General features: G+C 40.7%; 1 protein-coding gene across 1 annotated transcript in view; it reads right to left on the reverse strand.

Annotated features, from left to right (window-relative positions):
• Positions 1-23915, reverse strand: part of AMPD1 (adenosine monophosphate deaminase 1) — a 28497-nt gene that overhangs the window by 2682 nt on the left and 1900 nt on the right. Inside the window, exons 2-13 of the mRNA XM_072644424.1 lie at positions 21023-21188; positions 16417-16582; positions 14847-15066; positions 13246-13375; positions 11778-11972; positions 11379-11510; positions 10206-10369; positions 9660-9786; positions 8841-9004; positions 7436-7556; positions 6679-6852; positions 2504-2614 (exon numbers count right to left, since the gene is read on the reverse strand). Of these exons, the coding sequence (XP_072500525.1) occupies positions 2504-2614; positions 6679-6852; positions 7436-7556; positions 8841-9004; positions 9660-9786; positions 10206-10369; positions 11379-11510; positions 11778-11972; positions 13246-13375; positions 14847-15066; positions 16417-16582; positions 21023-21188 (1870 nt within the window). The remainder of the gene's footprint in view (positions 1-2503; positions 2615-6678; positions 6853-7435; positions 7557-8840; positions 9005-9659; positions 9787-10205; positions 10370-11378; positions 11511-11777; positions 11973-13245; positions 13376-14846; positions 15067-16416; positions 16583-21022; positions 21189-23915) is intronic.

Genomic DNA, 23915 nt, shown 5'->3' on the forward strand with positions numbered 1-23915 from the left:
ACTCCTTCTCTGTGACCTTGGGTAATTCATTTACCCTCTCTCATTGCCTCTCTCAGCCTCAGTTTCCTCATCTGTAAAATGGGGATAAGAATACCACCTTCCTAACTGGGCTGCTGTGGGGATCCAATGAGATAACACATGTAAAGTAGTACTTTGCAAATCTCAAAGTACCATATAAGTGTTAGCTATGATGATGATGATGGTGGTGATTTTGGGTTACTTCTCCCTGAAAGCTTCTCTTCTCTTGACTTGACTTCCAATGACATTGCATCCTTCTGCTTTCCCTCCTCCCTCTCTGACAGTTCCTTCTCTGGCTCTATATCTCTTTTCACTACTTAGACATAAATGGTGCCCAGCTCTAACTCCGTTTCTCTTTCCCTCTCTCTCCCTTCATGATTTCATCTACCCTACTGGTTTCGATTCCACCCCCCCCCCCATCCCCTCCTACCCCACCCCTTCCTTCTTACAGCTTCAGGAAGAAGTCAAGATTGTTGGCATATGTGGTTTTGCTGTGCTGGAAGTCAGCCTAGGTGTTCTGATTCATGTGGCATGTTGGTAGGAGAGGCAATAGTTGTGGTGAGAATTGTTGTATGTAAAAGCTGTTGAGTACAGAGTGTGAGCACAAGGTGGTGAGTTCCAGGAGCACCTTCAGTGAAAGAATCAGCATGGATTGGGTAGAGGTTGAGCTTAAGTCTGAGTTCCACGCATTATATTTAGCAATAAACCAATAGGTAAAAGTAAAAGAGAATGAGGACTCAGTTTCCTCATCTGTAAAATGGGAATAAGAATCATAATACCCATAGTAAGGATGACTGTGAGGCTTAAATGAGATCATGTGTGTAAATAACTTTGCCAATTTTAAAGTGCCATGCAAATGTCAGCTATTATTATTTCATTGTTGGTCAAAGGTCAGATCTTTGTCTACAATTTAAATGAATCTTGGGTGGCTGAATTTGCCTCTTAATTTCTGTTTCAGGAGATTGACTGGGGTTGGGGTTAGGCACCCTAAAATGTTCTAATCTGGACTCATCTTCCCTTCAAAACTTGCATTTCTTCCAACTTTCTTATTTCTGTTGTTGATACCCCAAGCAGCTCCCAGTCACCCACACTCATACCCTCAAAGTCACCTTTGACGCTTCCATCTTCTTCACCCTATGCACCTAATCAACTGCCAAATTTGGTTGATTCCAGCTCAGTGATATACGTGCACTCCTTCTTGGTTCTGTTACAACCCCTGCATTTCAGGCCTTTGTCCTTTCTTACCTAGATCATTATACGGAGCTCTTAACAGGTTCTTCCACTTCCTTTTATCTCCCATGCATTCTATCTATTAGGATGCTGCTGGGTCCTATCATTCCTATATTCAAAGTCTACAGTGGTGCCCCTCTCTACTTTGCCTACCAAAATAAAGTCTGAGTCCCTGATTTTGGCTTTCAAGACCTTCCCCAATCAGGCTCCAATAAGCCTTTCCAGCTATATCTTATCTATTGTCTTCACGTATTCTGTGGTTCAGACAACATCATCGACTCTCTCTTCCTTGTTCTTGTCCTGCCTTCTTCTATCTTCATTCCCTCACCCATCCCATTCCTACATGCTTGGAATGGTCACCTCACTCTCTCCATATATTGAATCTATTCAGGGGTAATAAATACTTTTCAGTACTGGTAAATGTTTAACAACTGGCTTTCTTGGGAGGGGGAGAAGTATGCATGACACACTTTTAAGTTTAATCTCCATTATTAAATTTTCTCTATCATTTTCTTAATTCTAGACAATCAACAAAATAATAAATCAAACCCTGTTTCTGATTTTTGAGATATAAAAATTCACACTGAGAGTTTAACAATAAGGACTCACAGATTCACGCTGGCTCCAGCTCCAGCTATTCTGGAATATAATGGAGGAAGCAGAAAGGTACCATGGGGGAAGGTGCTGGACCCAAAGTTAGGAAACACCTAGTTTTGAATCCTGCCTTTAACACTTTCTAGCTGTGTAACCCTGGGCAACTCACTTAACCTCTTAATTCCCTGGTTTCCTTATCTGTAAAATGGTAATACTTCCCCAGGTTGTTGTAAGGCTCAGATGAGATGATGGATATTACATGCTTTGCACACCTTAAAGTGAGAGAAATGTCAACGATGATGATGATGATGAAAGTTCCTCCCTGTCTCAAAAGGTTCAACTCAGCTGTCGCATCCTATATGGAGCTTCCTTGATTCTCCCCCTTCCCCATTCCCCCAGGGGTCTATCCCTGTTTCCAAATTCCATACACATTGCTTGGACCTGCCTTTTGAATTCATCTCCTCTCTTGCAGTATAAGTATTCATGCCCATGTCTTTTCCCTGTCTATTAGACTGTAGCTCATTGAGATGAGGATCTATATTTGTATCCCCAGAGCTTCTCACCACTTCTTGCCTGACACACATTAATGGAATTTCTCACCATTCATGAATCACCAGCCAAATGCATCGAGTGGGAACTACTGAAAGATAAGCAAACCTACCACGTGGGACATCCCACACTGCAGGACACTATTTCTTGCCACTTCACACATGTCACAGGTGCTCAGCTTAAAGACCTGGGCTGCAATAGCATATTCTTCCATCAAGGGCTCCTGAAATCGTTAACAAACACAAAACAAAATTTGTGTGAATTAACAAAAGAAATAAATATAAATCCTGCACAGGAAGAAGACAGAAGGTCAATGTCAATATTTTGCAGACAGGGATGAGCACCGCCCCTTTGTTAGAGGCACATTATGATTGCCTTTTAAAGGGATAGAAAAAAGTGTGAGTTTTTTGAGTCTCACATCATAAGTTAAACATGAGTCAGTGCTCACGAGCAGGTTCTGATTTGAGGCATTTAAGGTCAGAGAGAAGGATGACCAGATAAGTATAGGAGAATAAGTTTTACAGGATAAAACAGACAACCTTAGAATACCACTTTACAACCATTAGGGGATCTCAGGTGCCAGGCCTGGAGTCAGAAAATCTCGATCATATCTTGTGTAAAATAGAGATGATAATACTTTGGCATCTATTTCACAGAGTTGTGATGAGGTTCAAATGGGATTATAAAATGCTTTGCAGACTTTCAAGAACCATCTGTGTACCCAAGTGTGAGCAGTGGTGCTGCCAAGCCCCGGGTGCACATCTCCATCTCAAACACACGCACCAGCATTAGATTGTGAACAAACCACTTCTTTGCCTCTCCGTTTCCTTATCTATCTACTGAGGTTATTATTACTACCCTAACGTGGTGTCTGGCACACAGCAGGCGCTCACTAAATGTTTACTGACTGACTCACTCATAGAATTTTTTGAAAATTCAAATAAATAATGTAGCAAAGTATTTTTCAAATATCAGCTAAAAACAACAATAATATCACTTTTGTCTTTTCTGTGGAAGTTCAGATAAAAATGGTCTTCGGACAGATTACTAGGCTGCTGTTTTTCTTTTATAAATAACATTCTGTAGACCATTGCCCAGTTGAAAAAATAATTGCTTTCTGTAAGTAAATAAATGTTTTGGGGATGTAAACTCAAATTCTACAAAATCATTTATAAATATTATCTCAAGTAAGCACTTAATCAAATGCTTAGTACGGTGTATAGCACATAGTAGGTGTTTAATAAATGTTTATTTCCTCCCTTCCCCTCCACTTATAGAAGTCATCTTTGGGACAGTTCCAACAGGATCATGGGGAGGATATGTCCCTCCTGCTGGTCCTGCATGATTTTGATTTCTTTCTATTTGAAGGCTTTTCATTCTGTGTAGCTCTGAGTTTATGAATCATGGATATAGACATACTTAATATAAAGTGTATTCTTAAGTAGTAACTTGGATCAATGTTCTGTCCAGGCAATTATGGGTAACAGTTTTATCTGCAATTATGTTCCAATTCCAGTATAATTTAGTTGTTGGTTTCTCTGGGATCCTTTTTAATCCATATTTATAAGAATAGGTATTTGTAATTTATTGGCTAATTAAAGATAGTGAGCTTCTTATATATGTCTAGCCACCAGACTGTGCCTTGTAGGTGCTAAATTTTTGCAACCTGTGATGATGTATTGCATAATGTCCATACCCTTTCCTTGCATGGCATAAGTGGATCAAAGTTAGGTCTCCTTAGAGACAAGCCTTCTGTAATTTCTGGTTCTTAGGACCTGATCCTGAATTGCTATCATAAACCATTCTGTGTCTATGCACAAATTTGCATGACAGTCATTGGTTCAATGCGTCTTGTTCACGTCATGTTCATGTGCGTTTCACTCATGGAGGGGATTTTGATTCTACTCTGGGATTGTAGACTAGTCATCATCTCCATTCAAAGGTAAGCAAATTTTTGGCTACATTCTAGAAATTCAGATCCATGTACCTATTATCAGTCTACACTGCTAGGGAAGGGTGGAAGGGAAAGGGAGGGAGGGACAAGGATTTATTAAGTGCCTACTGGGAGCCAGTCATTGTGCTAAGGGTTGTACAAATATTATCTCATCTGATCCTCATCTGATTTTGCTCACTGAAGGGATGTCTGTTCCAGAAGTACAACTGTTCGTCATTATTACTGTTGCTATTATCTGTCACGTGTTCTGAGAACATTCAACTTCCAATGAAGTATTACTATTTCTATAGCTTCCTTTGGGTAATGGACCATGTGTTTCATTATTATTGTTATTGAAAAATTATTCTCATCTTGTTTGAGGGATTGAGATAAAAGTATCCTGGGACAATCATTGTGATTAATGTAGGTATTCCCTTCATTGTTGCAGAACGCAACTTACCCATACTTTTTTAACCTATATTCTTGTCCATGTTTCTAGATATCTCCTGGTAGGGCATTTTATATTTTGTGGGGTACTAGTGCATTTTATGAAAGCTTATTAATAATAAGCTTCTTCATACTTAACTGAGTTCGTCCCAGGTGGCATTGTGATATGGCATTTAACTTGAGGTGAATGGCACAAATAGAGAAAAATAATAAAACAATATTGGTAAGGCTGCAGGGAAATAAGCAACTTAATACATTGTTGGTGGAACTGTAGATTGGTGTAAATATTTGGGACAGCAATATATCAAGATGCAATAAGCTTTAACAAAACTGATCATATCCTTTTCCCGGGAAGTTCCTTTAGGCTCTAAGTATATGGTCTTGTGTTCCTATGACTTCAGTTCAGTTAAATTCAAGAAGCATTTATTATACTAAAAATATCGAAAATGACATGTTAAAATACTCAGAGCTACAAAAATCTTGAAACAACTTATATGTTAAATTGAAAATGCATAAATAAATTATGGTGTATTGATGAATATTGTAATAATATAAAAATGATACATGAATATGAGAAGTATCTGTAATCTCACCAATGCAGGGAACTCATGCTATGGGAACGTCTTGCACCAAAACTATCTGTGACTGACTAGATAAGTCCAGGGATTTATCTGAGGCACAAAACAGTTTATAATAGTAGGTAACAGATAGGACTTTAAGGTCCGTAAAATGCTTCATATTTATTATTATCATTTGAATTAAATGACTTGCCCATGGTCTGAGGTAAGATTTGAATCCCAATGGGTTTGAGAAGTAGCTTAGCTTAGGGTTGGAGCCAGAGCTCTGGACTCAAGAGTCAGGGAGACTATGTATAGCTCAGCAAGTTTCCCTCAATGTCAGGTTTCTCATATGTAAAATGGGGTAATAGCACTTAGAGTGCAGTCATGAAGATTAAAAGTACTTTGTAGATGTCAAGGTGCTACATGAATATGAGCTTATTTTTAACATAGGTATTTCGAACTGCAAGCCCAGCACTCTACCTGCTGTATCATGTTACCTCCCCATAAAAATGTAAAAGTGAGAAATATGAAAAGTCAAGGAAATATGGAAAAATTTGCATGAAGTGTTACCAAGTAGGATCAGTACAACCATAACTGTATACATAAGGACCACGGGAAGGAAGGAAGAAGGAAAGAAGGAGAAAAGGAAGAAAAGAAAGGAGAAAGGGAGGAAGAGAGGAAGGGAAGAAAGAAGGAAAAAGAAAGGAAGGAAAAATAGGAACAAAGGAAGAGAGAAAGAAAAGGAAAAAGAAAAAGAAAGAAAAATGAAAAAGAGAAAAAGGAGGAAAGAAGGAAGGAGGGAAAAGAGAAAGGAATAAAGAAGAGAGAGAAAGAAAGAGGAAGAAAGAGAAAAAGAAAGGATGAAAGAAATAAATGGAAAAAGAAAGGAAGGAAAAAGAGAAAAAGAAGAGAAAAGAAAGAAAGGGTAGGGGGCCCCAATGACGGTTAATTTCAGAGAGACTTGAAAGGGACCACAAAGGAAACATGTTTTTTGTTTCTTATTGACTATTAATTAATTTATCTGGTTCTTCACCATTAAATGTTAAAGATCTCATTCCTTACTTTGCATGCTTATTTGTTTCTGGTGTTAGTTATTCTTATCATTAAAATTTTAAAGCGTTCTGTGTGTGATGCAGTAGAAAGAACTCTAGCTCTGTCATTGTGGAGCCATGGTCCAGATCCCACCTCTGACTCTGGGCAAGTGGCCTTGGGTAAAGCACCTTGCCTCCCTGTGCCTTCGTTTCCCCATCTATAGAACAAAGGAGTCGAGACTAAACGGCTTCTGAGGTCCCTTCCAGCTTTAGAAGAAGGATTCTAGCACCAGGCAACAAAGTGAAGTGGCTCTACCTTGGTGAAGTGGAACTGCATGGGATCATCCGTAGAGAGTGAAACCATCAGTCCTTTCTGGAGGAAGTCAAGAAAAGGGTTCTTGGCATACTCTAGGAAAAGGCTGTTGTTGCTTAGAGGAGACATAGCGATGGGAATCTGGGCTAGGAAAAACAGATATTGTAGCACAGCACTCTAAAAAGTAAAATAAAATAAAAAAGACATTGGAGTATAACTGGGGTGAAAAAGAACACAGATTTTTTTTGTTTGAAACCTAAGACCCACTTTCATCTTTAACATTTAGTAAAATGACCAGGTTGTATTTCTCCTTCTCTTTCTGGAAATATCTTTCACAATACAGTAATTTTGGCAAAGCACTCAGTATAGTGTCTGGCACATCAGAAGAAATTAATAGAAGCTCATTCCTCCCCTGAACTGCACCCCCCCAGCCCCAACCTCACCTTCTGGGCATTTAATGAAGTACCAAGTCAAACCTCATTGGATATTGGGAAATAATTCTCTTCTGTAGGTTTTCTGAGCCAAGCAGATGGCTCAGATACATTTTTTCCCCATACAGGAAGTCTCTGACTCCCAGAAAAAGGTATGTTAATGCATGCCACAACAGGAAATGAGGGTAAAAATTAGACCAGAGCATGTGAAAGCTCTTTCAGGCTTCAGTAATGATATCTGCTTGGGACACTATGGTAGGAAAAAAATGATTTCTGTAATTCCTCTGTAAAATTCAGCAGTTACCCCCCAAAATGCACCTTCAACTCACTTTTTTTAGGTTTAGGCCATGAGAAATATTATCCGCCGTCATGAATGTTGTCATGAGGTGTGTGAGAGCTCCGGCCTCCCCACAGTGAGGCCGAAACAGAAATGTGTTCATCCCTCGGGCCCTAGAGAAAGAGAATCACTGTCTGGATTGTGGGCAAGTGATGGGACATCATCAGAATCACACTACGGTAGAGTGGCTAGGGTTTTGTTCTAGACCCCCAAGTGGGGGTTGGGGTGCTCTTCCTCCTGGCAGTGGTCTAGAGACCACTGTCCCTTTGGCTGAACCTGTCTCTGGCCTGAACACTTAGGGGTAGAGGGGCAGAGAAAGTCCTGCCTGGGAAAGGGAGGAAGGAAGCAGGAACAGGGTCATGGACATGGGAAAAAAGGTAAAGGAGAGGGAGGGAAAGGGCTACCTCCTCTCCTGGACCAACTACACATAAGGCCAGCTACTCGACCACAGCTCTCAAATGAAATTGTCCCATCTGCTTGGGACGAGATTGATGTTTAGGGATCTCCCAAGTGTTTTCTTTTTTGTCTTTATTTGTGCTGAGCAGGGCACATAGTAGCTACCTAATAAATGATTATTGATTAGTTGATTGGAAACCAAGCTGGTCACAGTCAATCAACAAGTATTTATTAAACACCTACTATGTACCAGGCTCTGGGCTAAGCTGTGGGGAAACAAAGAAAGGCAAAAGGCCAGCCCTGACTGCATAAAGTATACATTGTAATGGATTCCAACAAATGTTTTTGTAAATTGGGCTGGGAACAGTGTGATTTACAATAAAGTACAGAGAGAAAGTAAGGATGGGGACAATTGAAGACCTCAGTGAAGTCCAATTATCACAAATCATAGCCTTAATTCTGATGCTTCTTTATAAAAACTTTTTAAAAGATCTGAGAGGAAGTGAGGATTACGAGAGAATTCAAGATTTGAAGAACAGACCAGAAGAATCTTCCTTCTCAATATTATCTTCTACCCTCCTCCCTCTCAACCATTCCATCCTCTTCTCAAACCTTTGAGAGGAAATGGAGTTTTCAGGGAGTGTGAAACCTCATCATAGCATTCCTCATTCCACTCTTTACCCACACATAGCATTTGAGAAGCTGAATGTTTATGGGAAGTTTTTGAAGGAAATTTGATTTATTCCCAAACTTCCAAAGAAGTATTTATAGGGTCCTTGAAAGTTTCTCAGGGCTAGAAAATGTAGGTTCCTGTTCCAAAGCTGATAAAGAGAATGAAAAAAATAAATGACAAGAATATCTCCAAGTTGTGACCATGTGGAGATAGCCCAGGCTAGGAGACAGGCCCTGGCTCAATCTGTGGCTTCAGAGAACACAGACAGAGAAATGAGAAAAGGTCTTCCATCCATCCATCCCCTCAGCCTCGTCCCACCTTCACTCACTTCCGTAAGCTGTTGAGCACCACGAGGTTGGCATACATGTAGTAGGCATAGTACGTGTAGGATGGGTTTTTTGGCATTGTCCAGTCCTGGGGTTTAGGACTTTTAGAAGAGAACATGTGGCCACTGTGTTTGGACTCATCATCTACGCTGTCGAAGCCTGTGATCTGTCAGGGTCAATGGATACTAAGTGATTCAATATTTGAGCACCTACTGTATACCAAAAGCCAGGGATATTAGGCAAAAAGCAAAAAAAAAAAAACAAAACCAGTTTCTGCCCACAAACAGCTTGTCCCTTTCTGGGGGAGGTATCATGTACGAAGTATACCAAGTAGTGGTGGGGAAAGAAGCTGGGGGGAATTGGTAAAGGCCTTGTAGGAGCACTTGAGATGAGATCTGAAGAGAGCAAGGACAGTTGGATTTGAGGAAGGAGTAAATTCTAGGCATGAGGGACAACCTGGACACAGAAATGGGAAATAGAATGTTAGGTGCAGGGAACAGCATGGGTGGAGTCCATATGGCTACAGACCATGTGGCTGGACTGCAGGACAGATGACAAGGGACAACTTGGATAAAGACAAAAAAACCCCAAAAAACCCCAACAGGCTGGAAGCAGACTGCGAAGGGCTTTCAAAGCCAAACAGAAATTTCTATGTGATGGATTCAGTCTGACCACAGTGAATCTGTCAACCTCTCAGGTGAGGGTTTCTCTCTTTAGCTACAGTGAGGATGGAGCTGCAACTGACAATACCCAGAATTCACCACCTAAGGGTAGGAGTCCAAGACCCAGGACAGTTTGGGGGACATCGGAGACAGGCTTACGTGCTTGAGAAAGATGCTGAGGTCTGGGTGAGCCTGGGGGTTGACAGTAGCCTCAAACACAGGCACAAAGATGTTTTCCAGCATCTTACCAAAGTGTGGGAGGAAATTCTTAGACCGGAATACATCGCTGCAGATAAAATTATTCAAAAGTGATAACCATTTGAGGGTTGGACTCAGTGGCCCTCCTGAGGGGAAGCCAGAGAACCACAGGCTTGTCTGTAGGCAGGAAAGCAGAGGCATTTCTGTGCTGGATTCATCTTGCAAGCATGCACCTATGACCATACAAGGAGAAATCAGGGCAGCGTGAGGGAACACTTACAGGGGTATGAGGGACATGGGCTTTTCAGAGGGTTCATGAACCCTCTGGGGCAAAGCACAATGATTTGGGAGATGGGGCAAGGGTTAGAAGATGGAGCATTTGATGACTATCTGGGAATAAGGTTGAAAAGGGTCATTTGGGTTAATTCTACATTCAGTCCAACTTTAGGCAGGCAGGGTGGGGAGGTGTATCAGAATGGGCAAAGGCAGCCTTTGATGGACACATACTAGATCCTGGGAACCTGAATCATCCATGTCATGTTGGGACAGTTGATACCGTTGCCCACAAACCAGGCTGCGAGCTTGGTCCATTCATCAGGGCTGCGACCATAAATAGATAGTCGGGGCTCTGCATGCTGGTACTTGGCATCCACCAGGTCTGCACCTACTTCCTGCAAGGCCAAAATCCAGGGTGCTATCTCAGGACAAAAAGCAAGAGATGTGAGCCAGGACTTCTCACAAGATCTTTAGGGCTTAGGTGCTAATATGGGTTAAAGGGAGACTAAGGAAAACTGAATATAGGAAGAGAGGATTAAGAAACCTTGGGTGTGTCAGTGTCAAGGGCAGAAAAAGTACGATTGATGGGAACAGGAGTAGAGGGTTATACAGAGTAGATGAAGACCTGAGATTTTAGCTCTGGATTCAAGATTCCATGATCCTAAGTGACTGAGGAAGCCTGAGAAACTAAAAGTATGAGCAACCAAGAGGTCTGAGAGTAAAACCAAACTTTTTAGATCCCTCTGAAGCCTTGAAACTCATGTAAGTCTGACTGACCTGCCTTCATTACTAGTTTCTGATGTGGGGCTATCATGAGGGTAATCAAAGAGACTGATCCTGTCTCTTCTTGAACTTTCCCCTCCCACTTCCCGAAAGGACATGTATCCAGGTCCACACCCACCCTTGAACACTTCAAGAGGGATTTCTTAATGCTTCCAAATTGAAGGCTCAGAAGAAAATCACATACTTTTAGAATCCCGGGCCCTGAGGGCTCCTCTCTTCTAAGAGAGCCAGAATGGCCTCATGACAAGAGGTAGAGACTTAGTGACTTCCCTGTGCCATGTTAGCTCTACGACTTTGGGCAACTGCTCTGAGCCCAGTTTCTCTACCAAAAAAAGTAACTGAGATAACGATTTGTGCCCTTGTGGGCTTGTTGGGAGGACCAGAGGGAGAGAATGTACATGGCAGTGCTTTGTAATCTATTAAGTATTATAGAAATTCAAGGTACTATTATTAATAGTTATTAATTAGTGCTCTCTAAGCACTAGCTATCATTATTGTAATTCTGAATAAGAGTTGTTGATGTTATCCTCTTCTTCATCCTTCCTCAGCATTAGGCTTGGGCCATATGGATGGACCATGCCAGGTACCATCTTCCTATACACCTGGCTGCCTCCTTCTCACCTTGATGATGGTAGCAAAATATTCTCCATTAATATGATTGTCTGTCTTCAGGTAAAGATCTCTTAGTTCACTGGCCCCTACAGGATTGTATTTATCATTGAACTTGTCAAAACGCTGGAAGGTCTGACGTCCCTGCATTAGGAAAGAGGAGTGATATTGGGCTATGGAGACATCAAAGCAGTTGGGGGTTCATTTCTGAGGGGTGTGGCAGGGGGAAAGATTGAGTCAATGAGCTTCTACCAACACACCCAGAATATGTGGTCTGAGAGTGAGTACCCAGACTAGCTAGGTGTGTATGCTCCCCAAAACCCCATGGACAAAGGATCAAGAGGGTCCTAGGGAAGATGGATTTGGGGAGAAGTGTGTTCATGCCAAGGGGTGGTTACCATTCCAACCTACAGCGTGAACATCCAGAGAATCAACTGTCAGGTCATAGGGATGCATGTTTAGTTTAGTGAAAAGTTCTTTTAAAGTCAGATCTTTCTCCTTGGTGCTATAGACTACTCGGTCAGCATCCATATAGTAGGACTTCTTAATGAAGCGCAGCAGATGTTTTTGGTTCATACAAGCAGCAGCATGGATATGAGTGTCTACCTATATGTTAAGAGAAGAAAAAAATTGCCATAATCTTCTGGGTAAATTGTAAATTTTCTATTTGATAGTCATAATAATGATAAAGTATCAATGATTCGCATTTATATAGTGCTTCAAGGTTTTGTTATTTCATTTGATCCTTACAATAATTCTGTGAAGTAAGTACTATTATTATCCCCATTTTACAGATGAAGAAGGGCATCTAGGTGACACAGTGGATAGAGTACCAGTCTTGGGAATCAGGAAGACTCATCTTCCTGAGTTCAAATCTGTCCCCAGTCACTCACTAGCTGTGTGACCCTGGACAAGTCATTAATCCTATTTGCCTCAGTTTCCTCATCTGTAAAATGAGCTGGAGAAGGAAATGGCAAACTCCTCTAGTACCTTTGCCAAAAAATAAAACAAAAGAAAAGAAAACCCAAGAGTCAGACACAACAGAAACGACTGAACAACAACAAAAAAATTCAATGGAAAGTATGGAAAGGTTTACTAAATGTCAGCGGGTACAATGGGCATCTCTATTCTAGATGATCTCTAATGTTCCTTCCAATTCCAAATCTATGATCTCAAGTCCACTTCCACTTAATTTTTTCTTATCTGTGTGTTTCTTTTTGTCCTTAATTCTATTTCCTGCTCCCACTTCCTAGAAGGCCTCTCAATCAGAAGTGTCAAACAAGGTCCATAACACTCCCATTCACAGCCCGAGCCAGATTAAAATGTAATAGTGAAATATTCAACAAAATAAACAGAAATACGAGAGAACATAGATGATACTACACTTTAAAACTAAGTCACCATGTGGCCTGCAGGGATCCTTATGTAGAGATCGGTGATCTTTCTAGTTGCTATCTGAGCTTAACACCACTGCTTTAAATTGTCCTACTATAAAGCCTTGGAAATATTTCTAGCTGATAAAAAGGGGATATCTCAATGATCACTGAGATTAAAATTGAAAATGACATCTTCAGCCTTCTAGTCTATGGCTGATATTATTTTATTTCCCTCAGAATGGACCCACTGAAATCTCAGTTCAATTCTTTTTTTCTTTTTGGAGGCAATCGAGGTGACTTGCCCAGGGTCACACAGCTAGTAAGAGTGAGGCTGGATTTGAAGTCAGGTCCTCCTGACTCCAGGGCCAGCACTCTTTCCACCTAGCTGCCCCCTCCCTTCAGTTCTAATATCAGGAGTTCTTGGTTTTTAGGGAGAGCTGGAAGGGCCAGAGGCTCAGTATCTAGTCTCTGGAATCAACTTCTGGGACTCCCCTCTACTTTACCTTCCTGCAGTTGTAGAAGTCCCGATGGGGATTGTTCTTCAGTTCCTTTAACTCATCCATCTCATTGAGCATTTGATGGACCTGAAACTTGGATGACAGGAACTTCAGGCGTCGATGGGCATAGGTTTTGCTAACAAAAACCAAAATGACAAAATTATTATGAATTCAATTTAAAAATTCCAGCATATCCAGATATTATTTTATATCTTCAAGATCTAAATCATGAATTAGTGAGAAAAAAACATTTTTAAAGACATTTATGATTATGCCATAGTCCCCTTCACTGGAGGTATTAGTTTGGTTAGAGCATGATGCTAATGGCACCAAGGTCATGGATTCGGGACATGGTCTAATGGGTTACTTCCTTTTGAGAAGCAGCATGGTACAGTAAACTGATTTCAAATTATCCGTGACATACGACTTGCTAACTTTGAGACCTTGGAAAAACCATAAACCACTCTTGGCCTCAGTTTTCATTGATCAGATGAAAGAGTTGGATTCAGTGACCCCTAAGGTACCTTCCATCCATGATCCTGCTGATCTTTAAGGATTTAGTTCTCAGCTAAGGAAGGCATACTAATGTGACACAGAACCATAACTAGGATGGGGCAACTGTGTCTTTGTTCCAGGATGCCATGTTTAAAGGGCACTGATAGAGCTGGCACTTTCAGCAGGGTAAAAACAATGGTGCTTGGAACCTCGTTTTATGTTGTTCTTTGGTCTGAGCCTATAAATTCACTGGTACAGGGCACTCCCATGTATCTGTATGTAAAATGAGCACTAAGGGCCCTCCCTATGAAGGACCCCCTCTACCAATATTGTTGTTGTTCAGTCGTTTTTTAGTCATGTTCAACTCTCTGTGATCTCATCTTGGCAAAGACATTGGAGTGCTGTGCCATTTCCTTTTTTCAGCTCATTTTACAGAAGAGGTAACTGAGGCAAACAGGGTTAAGTGACTTGCCCAGGGTCACACAGGTAATAAGTGTCTGAGGTTGGATTTGAACTCAGGTCTTCCTGACTCCAGACCCTGTGCTCTATCCACTTTGTCACTTAGCTGCCCTTATCTCTACCAATACAAATCTTCAGTTGCCCTGAAACTAAAGAGTCTGAGAGTTGCTTGGGAATACTGAGAGGTTAGATGACCCGCCCTGGGTCAAATGGTCACTACATGTCAGAAGTAGGACTGGAGCCCAGGTCTTCTTGATCCAGAGTCAAGCTCTCTACTACCCACTGCACCACTCTTTAAAGCACCTCATTAGTAAGAATATCAGATAAGACAGGAAGCTACTAGTGCTGGAGGGAACCGCTTCCCTGAACCTCCTGTCCCCAGCCCCTCGATTGTCTCCCCAGAAATGGAGAATATTTTCTACCACAAGGAAATGCACATATTTGCCTCTGTCCTTCAGTGGAAGGCAGTTTGTGCTACTGGTCCTGGATACAATGTGTGGCACTTTCCAAGGGCAAAGATTCCTAGTGATGACTCTGATGAGATAGTCAGCTACAGTTTATTTATGGGCTAGGCGCTGTGCTGAGTGCTGGGAATACAGATAGGAGTGGGAAGTTTTTTGTAATCAGTCGACATCTAAATGAATAATACTTACACAGGTCCTTGAGCAATTAAAGCAAGTAAAAAATTCATGTCATCTAAGAAAGTGTCCAGATTTGGATAGGGGAGAGGCACAGGCTCCTCTTTGTTGGCGGCAGCTTCATTAGCATAGCAATAAACAACGCCATCTTTCATCTTGAAGTGATAACCCAGGTTTTCAGGGAGATTGTCCTTTCGGAAAGGGTCTTCTCCTTTGTTCGGGGGAGGAGTAAACACTATTTCAGTGAAACACAGGCAAAAAGATACTGTCAGCATCTGACCATGTCAGAAAGAGTCATAAAATGAAATACATAAAAACTCAGAATTTGGGAGTATTCAGATCAAAGCTGGGTGAAGACAATATTCAAGTAGGTGTGGAAAAAGGATGAACGAAATGATTTAAAAAAAAAAAAAGATTGTATTTTACCTACCTAGGAGAATAAACTTTTTTTTCAAGCACTTCAGGGAGGACCTCTTTGCATATAATCATGGCAAATAATTTCTATCTATTCATCAGGACATCATAAAGGACTGGCTTTTTGTTATCCGATGAATTTATTTTATATATTTGAAATTAACAAAATTACCTTCTCAAAAATTATGTAATTCATATTGGTTTAAATTTGTGAAGTTTTTGTTAAAAGGTAAATTTTTATTATAACTTTATCTAGTTATGATATTTATAAACATCTCCCCCTACTCTTTTGGCAGAGGTTTTTCTACTAAAATCGAGAAGAAAATGTGACTATGTAGGGACTATATGAGCCGATTGTTCTTGATAATTCTCCCAATGCAGTGAAACAAAAGACCTCAGCTACAGTAACCAAGAAGAGAATTCCTCAATCAATAAGCAGGTCTTTTCTCAATGGGCAGGAAGCATTGAATATTACCCGATTTCCACCAATGAGCTTTAAAGTCTTGATTACATTGGCTTGAATGCCTTGCAGAAATATTTGAGGAAACAGTATATTTGACCAAATGTCATTTCTCATCTTTCCTTTAGAATACTAAGGATATGTATTGTATCTTCACCAACATAGTGATGTCACTTTGGTTCCCCTCAAGAATGAAGGACAACCACCACCAAAGGAATCCAGGAGATAGATGGAATAGGAAGACATCTGATTTGGTGGGAGGTCCCATGAGCCTGAGGGACTGGTTCCCAGCCAGAGAGCTTTTCTAGCAACCTCCCCAGATCTGGGTAGTTTACAGAGTTCCTTTAAGGAATATGGCTCACAGCTTAGGATCTACTTTTAAATCTGATATTCAATACATGCATGACTGGCATCAGTTAAATCAGGCAACAACCAACCAACCAGCTCATTGGAATGATAATTGACAGTAAAGTATAGGAGGTAGAGATCTGTACTTGGGGTGAGAAAGACCTGGGTTCAAATCCTACCTTTGACATTTACTAGCTATGTGACACCATGGTCAAGTGACCAGACTTCTCTGAGCTTTGAGCAACCCACTTACTAACTGTATGAAGTAATGGGTGGTTTTCAATCTGCTAGTGGAGAGAGGGAGTTCCCAAATGGACTGCATCACAAATCCATGACATACTGACATTTAGGAGAACCAGTTACCTGGGTATAAGTTTTCATCATCTTTCCAAGGAATCCCTTCAATGTTCCTTAGATACTTGGAAGGAGTCTTAGGGAACCTCTGAAATGACTGATGCATATATTTTTCCCGTATACATAGTGCCCGGTATAGACCTCTGCAGACTTCTTCAAAATCTTCTACAGTAACCTAAAGACAAAGCCTCTTAATATGAGGCTCAAAGCCCCATCCAAATTGGGAAGTAGCCCAGAGTGGTGTGCTAGTAAATGTTGAACAACCAACTTTCATGAAGGGGGTGGGGGTGGCAAAAGTAGATACAACACTCTTTTAAGTTTAATTTGCATCATTATCATTTTTTTAAGTCTAGAAATCAATAAAACAATCCCTGATTTGTATCATTTGCTGATTTCCAAGGTGTAAATGTTCAATGTGAAAATTGAACAGCTCTTTCAGAAGAACCGGCTCCAGTTTAACCTTGGATGTAGGTCATATTTGATGTCCAACCTTCTTCCTTTCCTGCTTTGATTATCTCTCAGGGCTGTGATGTTCTCACATTGTCCTGGCTACTCTCCACCCTCCGTCTTATCTCCCAGTGTCTTAGTCCACTTGGGTTTGCCTTCCTCAGATACCTTCCTCTGTACCTCTTCCAATCATATCCTTTCCCCCTAGAATGGAAAGAGTGTTGTATCTAAGTCAGGAAGACTTGAGTTAAATTCAGTCTCAGATATGTGACTCTGGGCAAGTCATTTAACCTCTGCCTACCTCAGTTTCCTCCTCCATACTTTGTTGTGAGGATAAAATGAGCTGATGCTTTGGAAAACTTAAAGTGCCCCATAAATGCTGGCTGTCATTATTATTTTGTCAGTGTCCTGTGTCCTTTTCCGTGCAAAATGATACCTACGTAATCTGAGAAAACAGTCCATGCTAACAAAGACATCATATTAATGCAGTCTGGTATGGCCTGCTAGAGTGCTGAACGTGGAGTCGGGAAGACCTGGGTTCCAATCCGACTCCTGACAGGTACTCATTGTGAGACCCTGGGAGAACCACTGAAACTGTGTGGAGCTTCAGTTTTCTCATCAGTAAAATGGGATATTAATGCCCATAGACCTACCTACCAGAGTTGTTGGGAAGCCCAAAGGAAATGATACATGTAAAGCAATTTGCAGAGCTCAAAACACTAGATAAAAATTGATGATGATGATGAAGAAGCTCATGATGTCAATGTTCTCTCTCTCCCCACACAACATATGTGAATTTTAATTAGGACCTTCTGGAGGTGAAACCAGAACTTAAAGGAGTAGATCTAACACTATGAATTTCAGGATTACAAGCATCAGGCTATGGGAAGAGATATTTGGAAGCAGGTAAAGACCTAATGAGTCCTTCAAATCCCATCACAGAAGCTGGGTGCACTTCATGTTTGAAAGGGGCCGGCTCTGGTTAAGATCAGGACATGGTGGTGAGAAGTCAGGCGGATTTTTTTTTTTTTTTTTTTTACTGCTCTTGATCTATAACTATAAAAGGCAATAAATGGCACAGGAGACATGTTGCTGGGCCAAAAATGCCAGGGATATTTTTAGTAGCAGCTTGGTGTGTAGAATCTAAGAAGGCCTGGGTTCAAATCCAGCCTTTGATTTTTATTAGCTGTATGAACCTGGGTAAGTCATTTAAACACTCTGAGTATTTTTTCTCATCTGTAAAATGGGGGTGATAATAGCACTTCCCTCACAGTGTCGACGATTAAATGATCTCATGTATTAAAAGTAATCGGCAAACTTTAAAATGCCTTGTAAATGTGAATTCTTTATTAGATTGACTAATTCCCCAGGTGAAACCCCACTGGGTTCCATTATTCTGCAGATAAAAGTGGCTCCCCAGTCCTAAGCAGAAATTATTGAAGTCCAACAAGTTGAGCCCTATCCCATTTCTCTAGAGGCAAAAGCAGGCTAGTGGTGACTAGGGCTTCAGGCCTTTATCCAAGTCAGTTTCATGTGAATATGCTAGCTCAGACTCATCTCACTTGAAGAAAGAAGATTTGGGCAAAGGTCTGTGCTGCTACCACCCCCAGGGATGGAGAAGGCCTCTTCTTGGAGGAGACAGGCTTGGGAATTTGGTCCCTCTATCTTTAATCCTCACACTTGGGCCCCTCCTCAAATGTAACGGAGCAATCAAGGAGATATTTGGGGGCCAGATTTGGAGAACTGGCCCAAGCTGCTTGGCCACAGAGAGGGAGAGACAATAAGAACTAAAACAATCCAGAAAGGCCAAGAAAGAGAACTCTTTCCAACTTTGTTCAGTGTAAGCATCGCCATATGGGGAGCGCTCTCAGTTTCGGATCCTTTTGTCCTATTCAGCCATCTGAGTCTGGCACATCCTTGACTTAGACCAGAGGTGGGGAAGCTGTGATCTAGAGGAAGCGTGGTCCTCTAGGTCCTCAAGTATAGCCCTTTGACTGAATCCATTTGGACTTGAAGACCTAGAGGGCTGCATGTGGTGTCAAGGCCTCAGGTTCCCCACCCTGATAGACTTTTGGTTACTTGACTATCCAAGAAAATCCCCTCTTCTTTAGGCTCTACCCTGTTTCAGCTTTCAGTCCTATCCTACACTGTTTTCTCTTCTCCCCCTTTCCTTTTTCCTCCTTCTCTTCTGTCTCCCACCTTCCTTCCTTTGCCTTTTTCTCTGTTTGTCTCTATCTCTCTCCCTCTCTTTATCTCTCTCTTTTTTCTATCTCTCCCCTTTCCTTCTCTCTCTCTCTCTCCTTTGTCTCTCCTCTTTTCATCTCTCTTTATCTCTCTCTCCCTCTCTCTCCCTCCTCTGTCTCACCTTTGTGATTACAAAATGAAGACACATCCCTCTGCCTTAATTCTCTAATATCCTGCCCTAGTGCAGATAGAACAGAAGCTCAATCAGCTAACAAGTATTTATTAGGCATCTGTACTATGCCCCATACTGTGGGAGGCACTGCAGAGAGACGGTCCCTGACTTCACACAGCTTACACTCTACATTTCTATTTTCCAAGTGCAATGGGACCAGCTCAGAGCTGGTCCATTAAGTCTCTGAGACATAGGTTTTCCCATACTTCTCATTTTTCCTGCTGATCCATTCTCAGATTTTCTCCATCCTGCCTTCTTCTCTGGTTATTCCTATTCTACCTTATTGGAGACACCCACTTCTAAGTTTATAGGATTATGGAATCATAGTTTTGGAACTGAAAAGGATTTTGGTCATCCAGTCTAACATCCTCATTTTACAAATAAGCTAACTGAAACTTCCATGATTTGCCCAAGGTCACACAAGATGCCTTTCATTTAATTTTCCATTTAGCTGGAGATCTTGAGTTGTAGGATCCCCACTTCCCTAATACCAATCTACTCTTAACCACTTGTTTCTAATTAATCATCCCATATAAACACACTAAGATTATCCTCCAACCTTCCTCCCACCTAGGAACAAGCAGTTAAGAGGCATATGAGACTAGACATACAATTGGGTGTGCTTCATCACTAAGACTCTTGATTATCTTTTGAATCTGCTTCCCCAAACCTAATAGCCAAGTTACATGAGAAGAGGCTCTAGGATGGGTCATGAAGACTATATTTAGAGAGAATTCTAGCAGCTGAACTTTACTTTCACTGATTTGCTGATCCTCTATGTCCAAGGAGCAGAGATTTATGAGTTGGGCAACTGTTCTGGGCTGCAGAAGTAGGTCAGGTTCCCGAAGCCAAGAATATATCATCCCGCATATCATAATAGAATCTGTTTCAAGTAGCAAAATATATTAAGCATCTCCAGGGAAATGAAGGAGGACTTTCTGTCAAGGAACAGCAGCTTCTAATCTCTCTCTGTCCCCCTCATTCTTTCTCTTCTTGTTTCATTCCATTTCTCTCCTCTCTTTGGATGGTTCAATAAAATGACCTAGTCAGAAGAGTGACTAGCAATCCTAGTTCTTGGAGCAAAATGTATTCAGAATAAGCAAGTTCAATGGGGCAGGACAGGGAGATATCAGGGAGAGAGTTTGGAGCACAAAAGAGAAACTCCAGGACACCACCTTGCAGTAGGGCAAAGGGAAAGGAAGAGAAAGAGAATACACATTTATTAAGCACCTACCATTTGTCAGGCAATGTGCTCAGCACTTTACAAATATTATCTCGTTTGATTTTGATTTTGGACAAGATCCAAGAAACTGTGTGGCTTTTATTGGTGGGGAGTCACAACTGGGTGGGAAGTCAGCCAAATAATTCGCTCACCTGTGGCCAGTTATTTCTACCTACCTCTGCTCCCATATCCCTCTGCTGCCCATTCCCTTCACCCACATTCTTGCATCATGGCTCCAGGTTGCTTGCTGTTCCCAGAATGTTTTTCTTTACTGGTGTCTGTCTATAGCCTTCTGTCAGTCTGTTCTGTAGGCCTGCTCATAAACAGTATTCTCCAAAGCAAATGAGTGAAGGCACATGATGTGTTTTGAAAATTATAAGACACTGCTCAACTCTAAACAATACCATAATATCATGACCCAGAAGTGGAGCATCAGGACAGAAAGGAAGCCAAATTAGCAGGGACAAGGAAGGAGAGGGGAGCTGGGAGAGAAAAGCTATGGAACCCGCAAGAAAAGAATATCAGCTCACCCCAGAGGCATAGTCTCCTGTGATCTGTACTCTCTGGAAGTCTGGCACAGTTTGATAGACAGGAGATGAGGAAATATACTCATCAATGTGAAATAGTTTGGTTGATGATGTTTCACTCTGTGGAACAGACAAGTTAACCGTCTTCCGGCCCTGGAAACGCTTCTTCCTATTCTTGGAAGAAAAGATCATCTCAGCTCTCACTTTTTCAGCAGAGACTCCACTATGTCAAGTCTGGGTTTCTCTACAAATATTCATTTTGAGGCAAAAATCATAAAACTTAAAATGTGAGAATGAAGTTGGTTTGACAGTCACTAGCTTTCTAACTACTCCTTTTTCTCCTCAACTGGCTCTTCATCTTCTTCCCAACCCCTTAGGCTTTGTTTTTGACTCTCTTTTTGTCTCTCTCCCTTTATGATCTCATTTAATCCTATGGGCTTCAACTAGTTAGTTAGTCCACTAGAATTTGTTAAGCACATACTATGTCCTTGGCATCATGCTGATTGGTGGGAATACAAAGAAAGGCAAAAGATAACCCCTACCTTTGAGTACCTCACAATCTAATGGGGTGACAATATGCAAACAAATAGGTACAAACCAGCTACATATAGGATTCAGAGAAAGAGAGCTCACCTGCATATTGAAGAAAGAAGGACAGAGTGAGATAATAACACAGAAAAATAAATAAAGATGAGGTTATGTATTATTGGCCTCCATCTCTAGAGGATCCTCTAACTCAATTAAATCAACCTTGGTCACAGGAGAATACCACTTCAGCTGTAAGGTAAGACTACACCCAGAAGTAACTCCATTTTACCCTAACATACCAGTTGTAGACTGGGAATGGAATGTACTCAAAAGGGACTGTAATAGGCAGCCTAAGCTTTTTAAGAGCTCAAAGCTACCTTTTACTGACATGATCAACAATCGAGATAGAAACTCAAGCTAAGCATGTCAGCACTATTAAGTTAGTGATTAGCCTTGCATGCATTAAGTAAGAGTAGAGATGGTTGCTCATAGACCCAAACAGTTCTGTGATGGCATCATGTACAGCTACATTTTGCTCTGTATTTTATACCATTCATTATTGCTACTGAGATACATGTTTTAATTGTTTATAAAATGTTGATATATATGCTATTATGTAAATATTTCATACGTACACCATTTGCACCATACATTGCTTTATATATTTTGATAATGTATTATAAATGTATTTGCATATACAGAATTATAACATGAATTATAAATTTGATTGCTTTTATAAAATTTAATTGTACGTATTCATCACAGTGAATAAGAATATTTATTTTTGCTGATAAAATTGCATATATGTATATATATTGATAGTTATGAATGAGTTTTTGGGTGTTTTTTTTTTTTACTAATTTATGATCTTGAATGAGAAAATTTTATTTCATTTTAATCTAATGTGCACAGTGGATAGAGTGCTGGACTTGGAATCAGGAAGACTCATATTCATGAGTTCAAGTCTGGATTCAGACACAATAGCTATATGACTCTGAGAAAATCATTTAACCTTGTTTGCCTCAGTTCCTAATCTGTAAAATGAGATGGAGAAGGAAATGGCAAACCATTCCAGTATCTTTGTCAAGAAAACAACAAATGAGGTCAGACACAACTGAAAAAAAACCTAAACAGCTACAACAAATGCAAAATATGTTGATTATGTAGAATATTGGACTGCAAATGTTCCTGGGAGGTTGGGGAAAGAATGTAGGATACTGGCCATTTGTTCGATGGACATTCTGCTTTTGGAAAGGGGCAGAAATAGGGCATCTGTTTAAGTAACATTGATAAAATCAATTTGAGAAGAAATAGAGCATCTCAGACAAAAGTCTTTTAGGAAAGACAAAGAAAGTTTTCAGGATCTGAGAGAAGCTAGCACCCTCAGATATATGTACGGAGAAGACTGAAGACAGAGCACTGACTTAGTTAAATATAGTTGCAATGAATTGTAAGCTATCAGCTCATTTACATATGATTGCTTTCAGAGTCTTAAAGGTTGTAGCTAACCAACTATAAATCAAATAACTGTTTGGGGGTATATGGGATGATTATATAAGGACTGTTGGGGTCACATCTGAAAGAGGTAAATTTTTTTAAGTTTCACATTATAGGTTAGATATGGTTCATGAGAAAGCTCTGACTTCAAGCATTGGTGGCTATGAGAGATGATTAGATGAAGACAGAAGATGAGAAAAAGCTGAGTGCAGGATGAGTCAGAAGAAGCCAGGGATAGAAGATGCAGAAGGAAATGAGAGAAGCTGTTTACAGACGATAGAAGGTGATGGGCAAGCTTTTCAGTTTCTTTGCTGGGAGCTATGTGGCTTGGATAAGAGGTGTTTTGCTGAGAGCTGATTGACTGCAGAAAACCTGAGCCATCTGAGAGAACTGACTGAAATCAGATACGCTTTGCAACTGTTAGAAGTTCACTGGAAGAGACTTGACTCCTGTTGCTATGTGAAGAGCTGTTTGAGCCTATTTCTCTCTAGCGCTATTTATAGCCTGAAAGAGGGAAACCTCTCAGCATTGCCTATGTTACCTTATATTGCTCATTATAGATTAAAAGAGAGAGAAGAGGAAAAACAGGCTTTGCAGTTCTTTTGCTGATAGCTATGTTTATATGTTTATGTTTGTTTATATGTATATGTATATATGTATGTGTATTTAAAATATATATTTACTAAAAGAGTATAACACTTTCTTTGTACCCTGCCAATGGTGTCTATGTGTTAAAAGTGCTGGATACTGCTTCAGCAGACTGAGAAGAGCAAAGAAGCAGTTTTGCTCAAAAGAAGATTTGTGAGGGCCAGAAGGGGAGCAGATAGAAGGGAAATAATTTTGTCCAGCAGATGGCATGTTTTCTAAAGAG

This window comes from Notamacropus eugenii, chromosome 2 (assembly GCF_028372415.1).
Source record: "Notamacropus eugenii isolate mMacEug1 chromosome 2, mMacEug1.pri_v2, whole genome shotgun sequence".
Lineage (NCBI taxonomy): Eukaryota > Metazoa > Chordata > Mammalia > Diprotodontia > Macropodidae > Notamacropus > Notamacropus eugenii.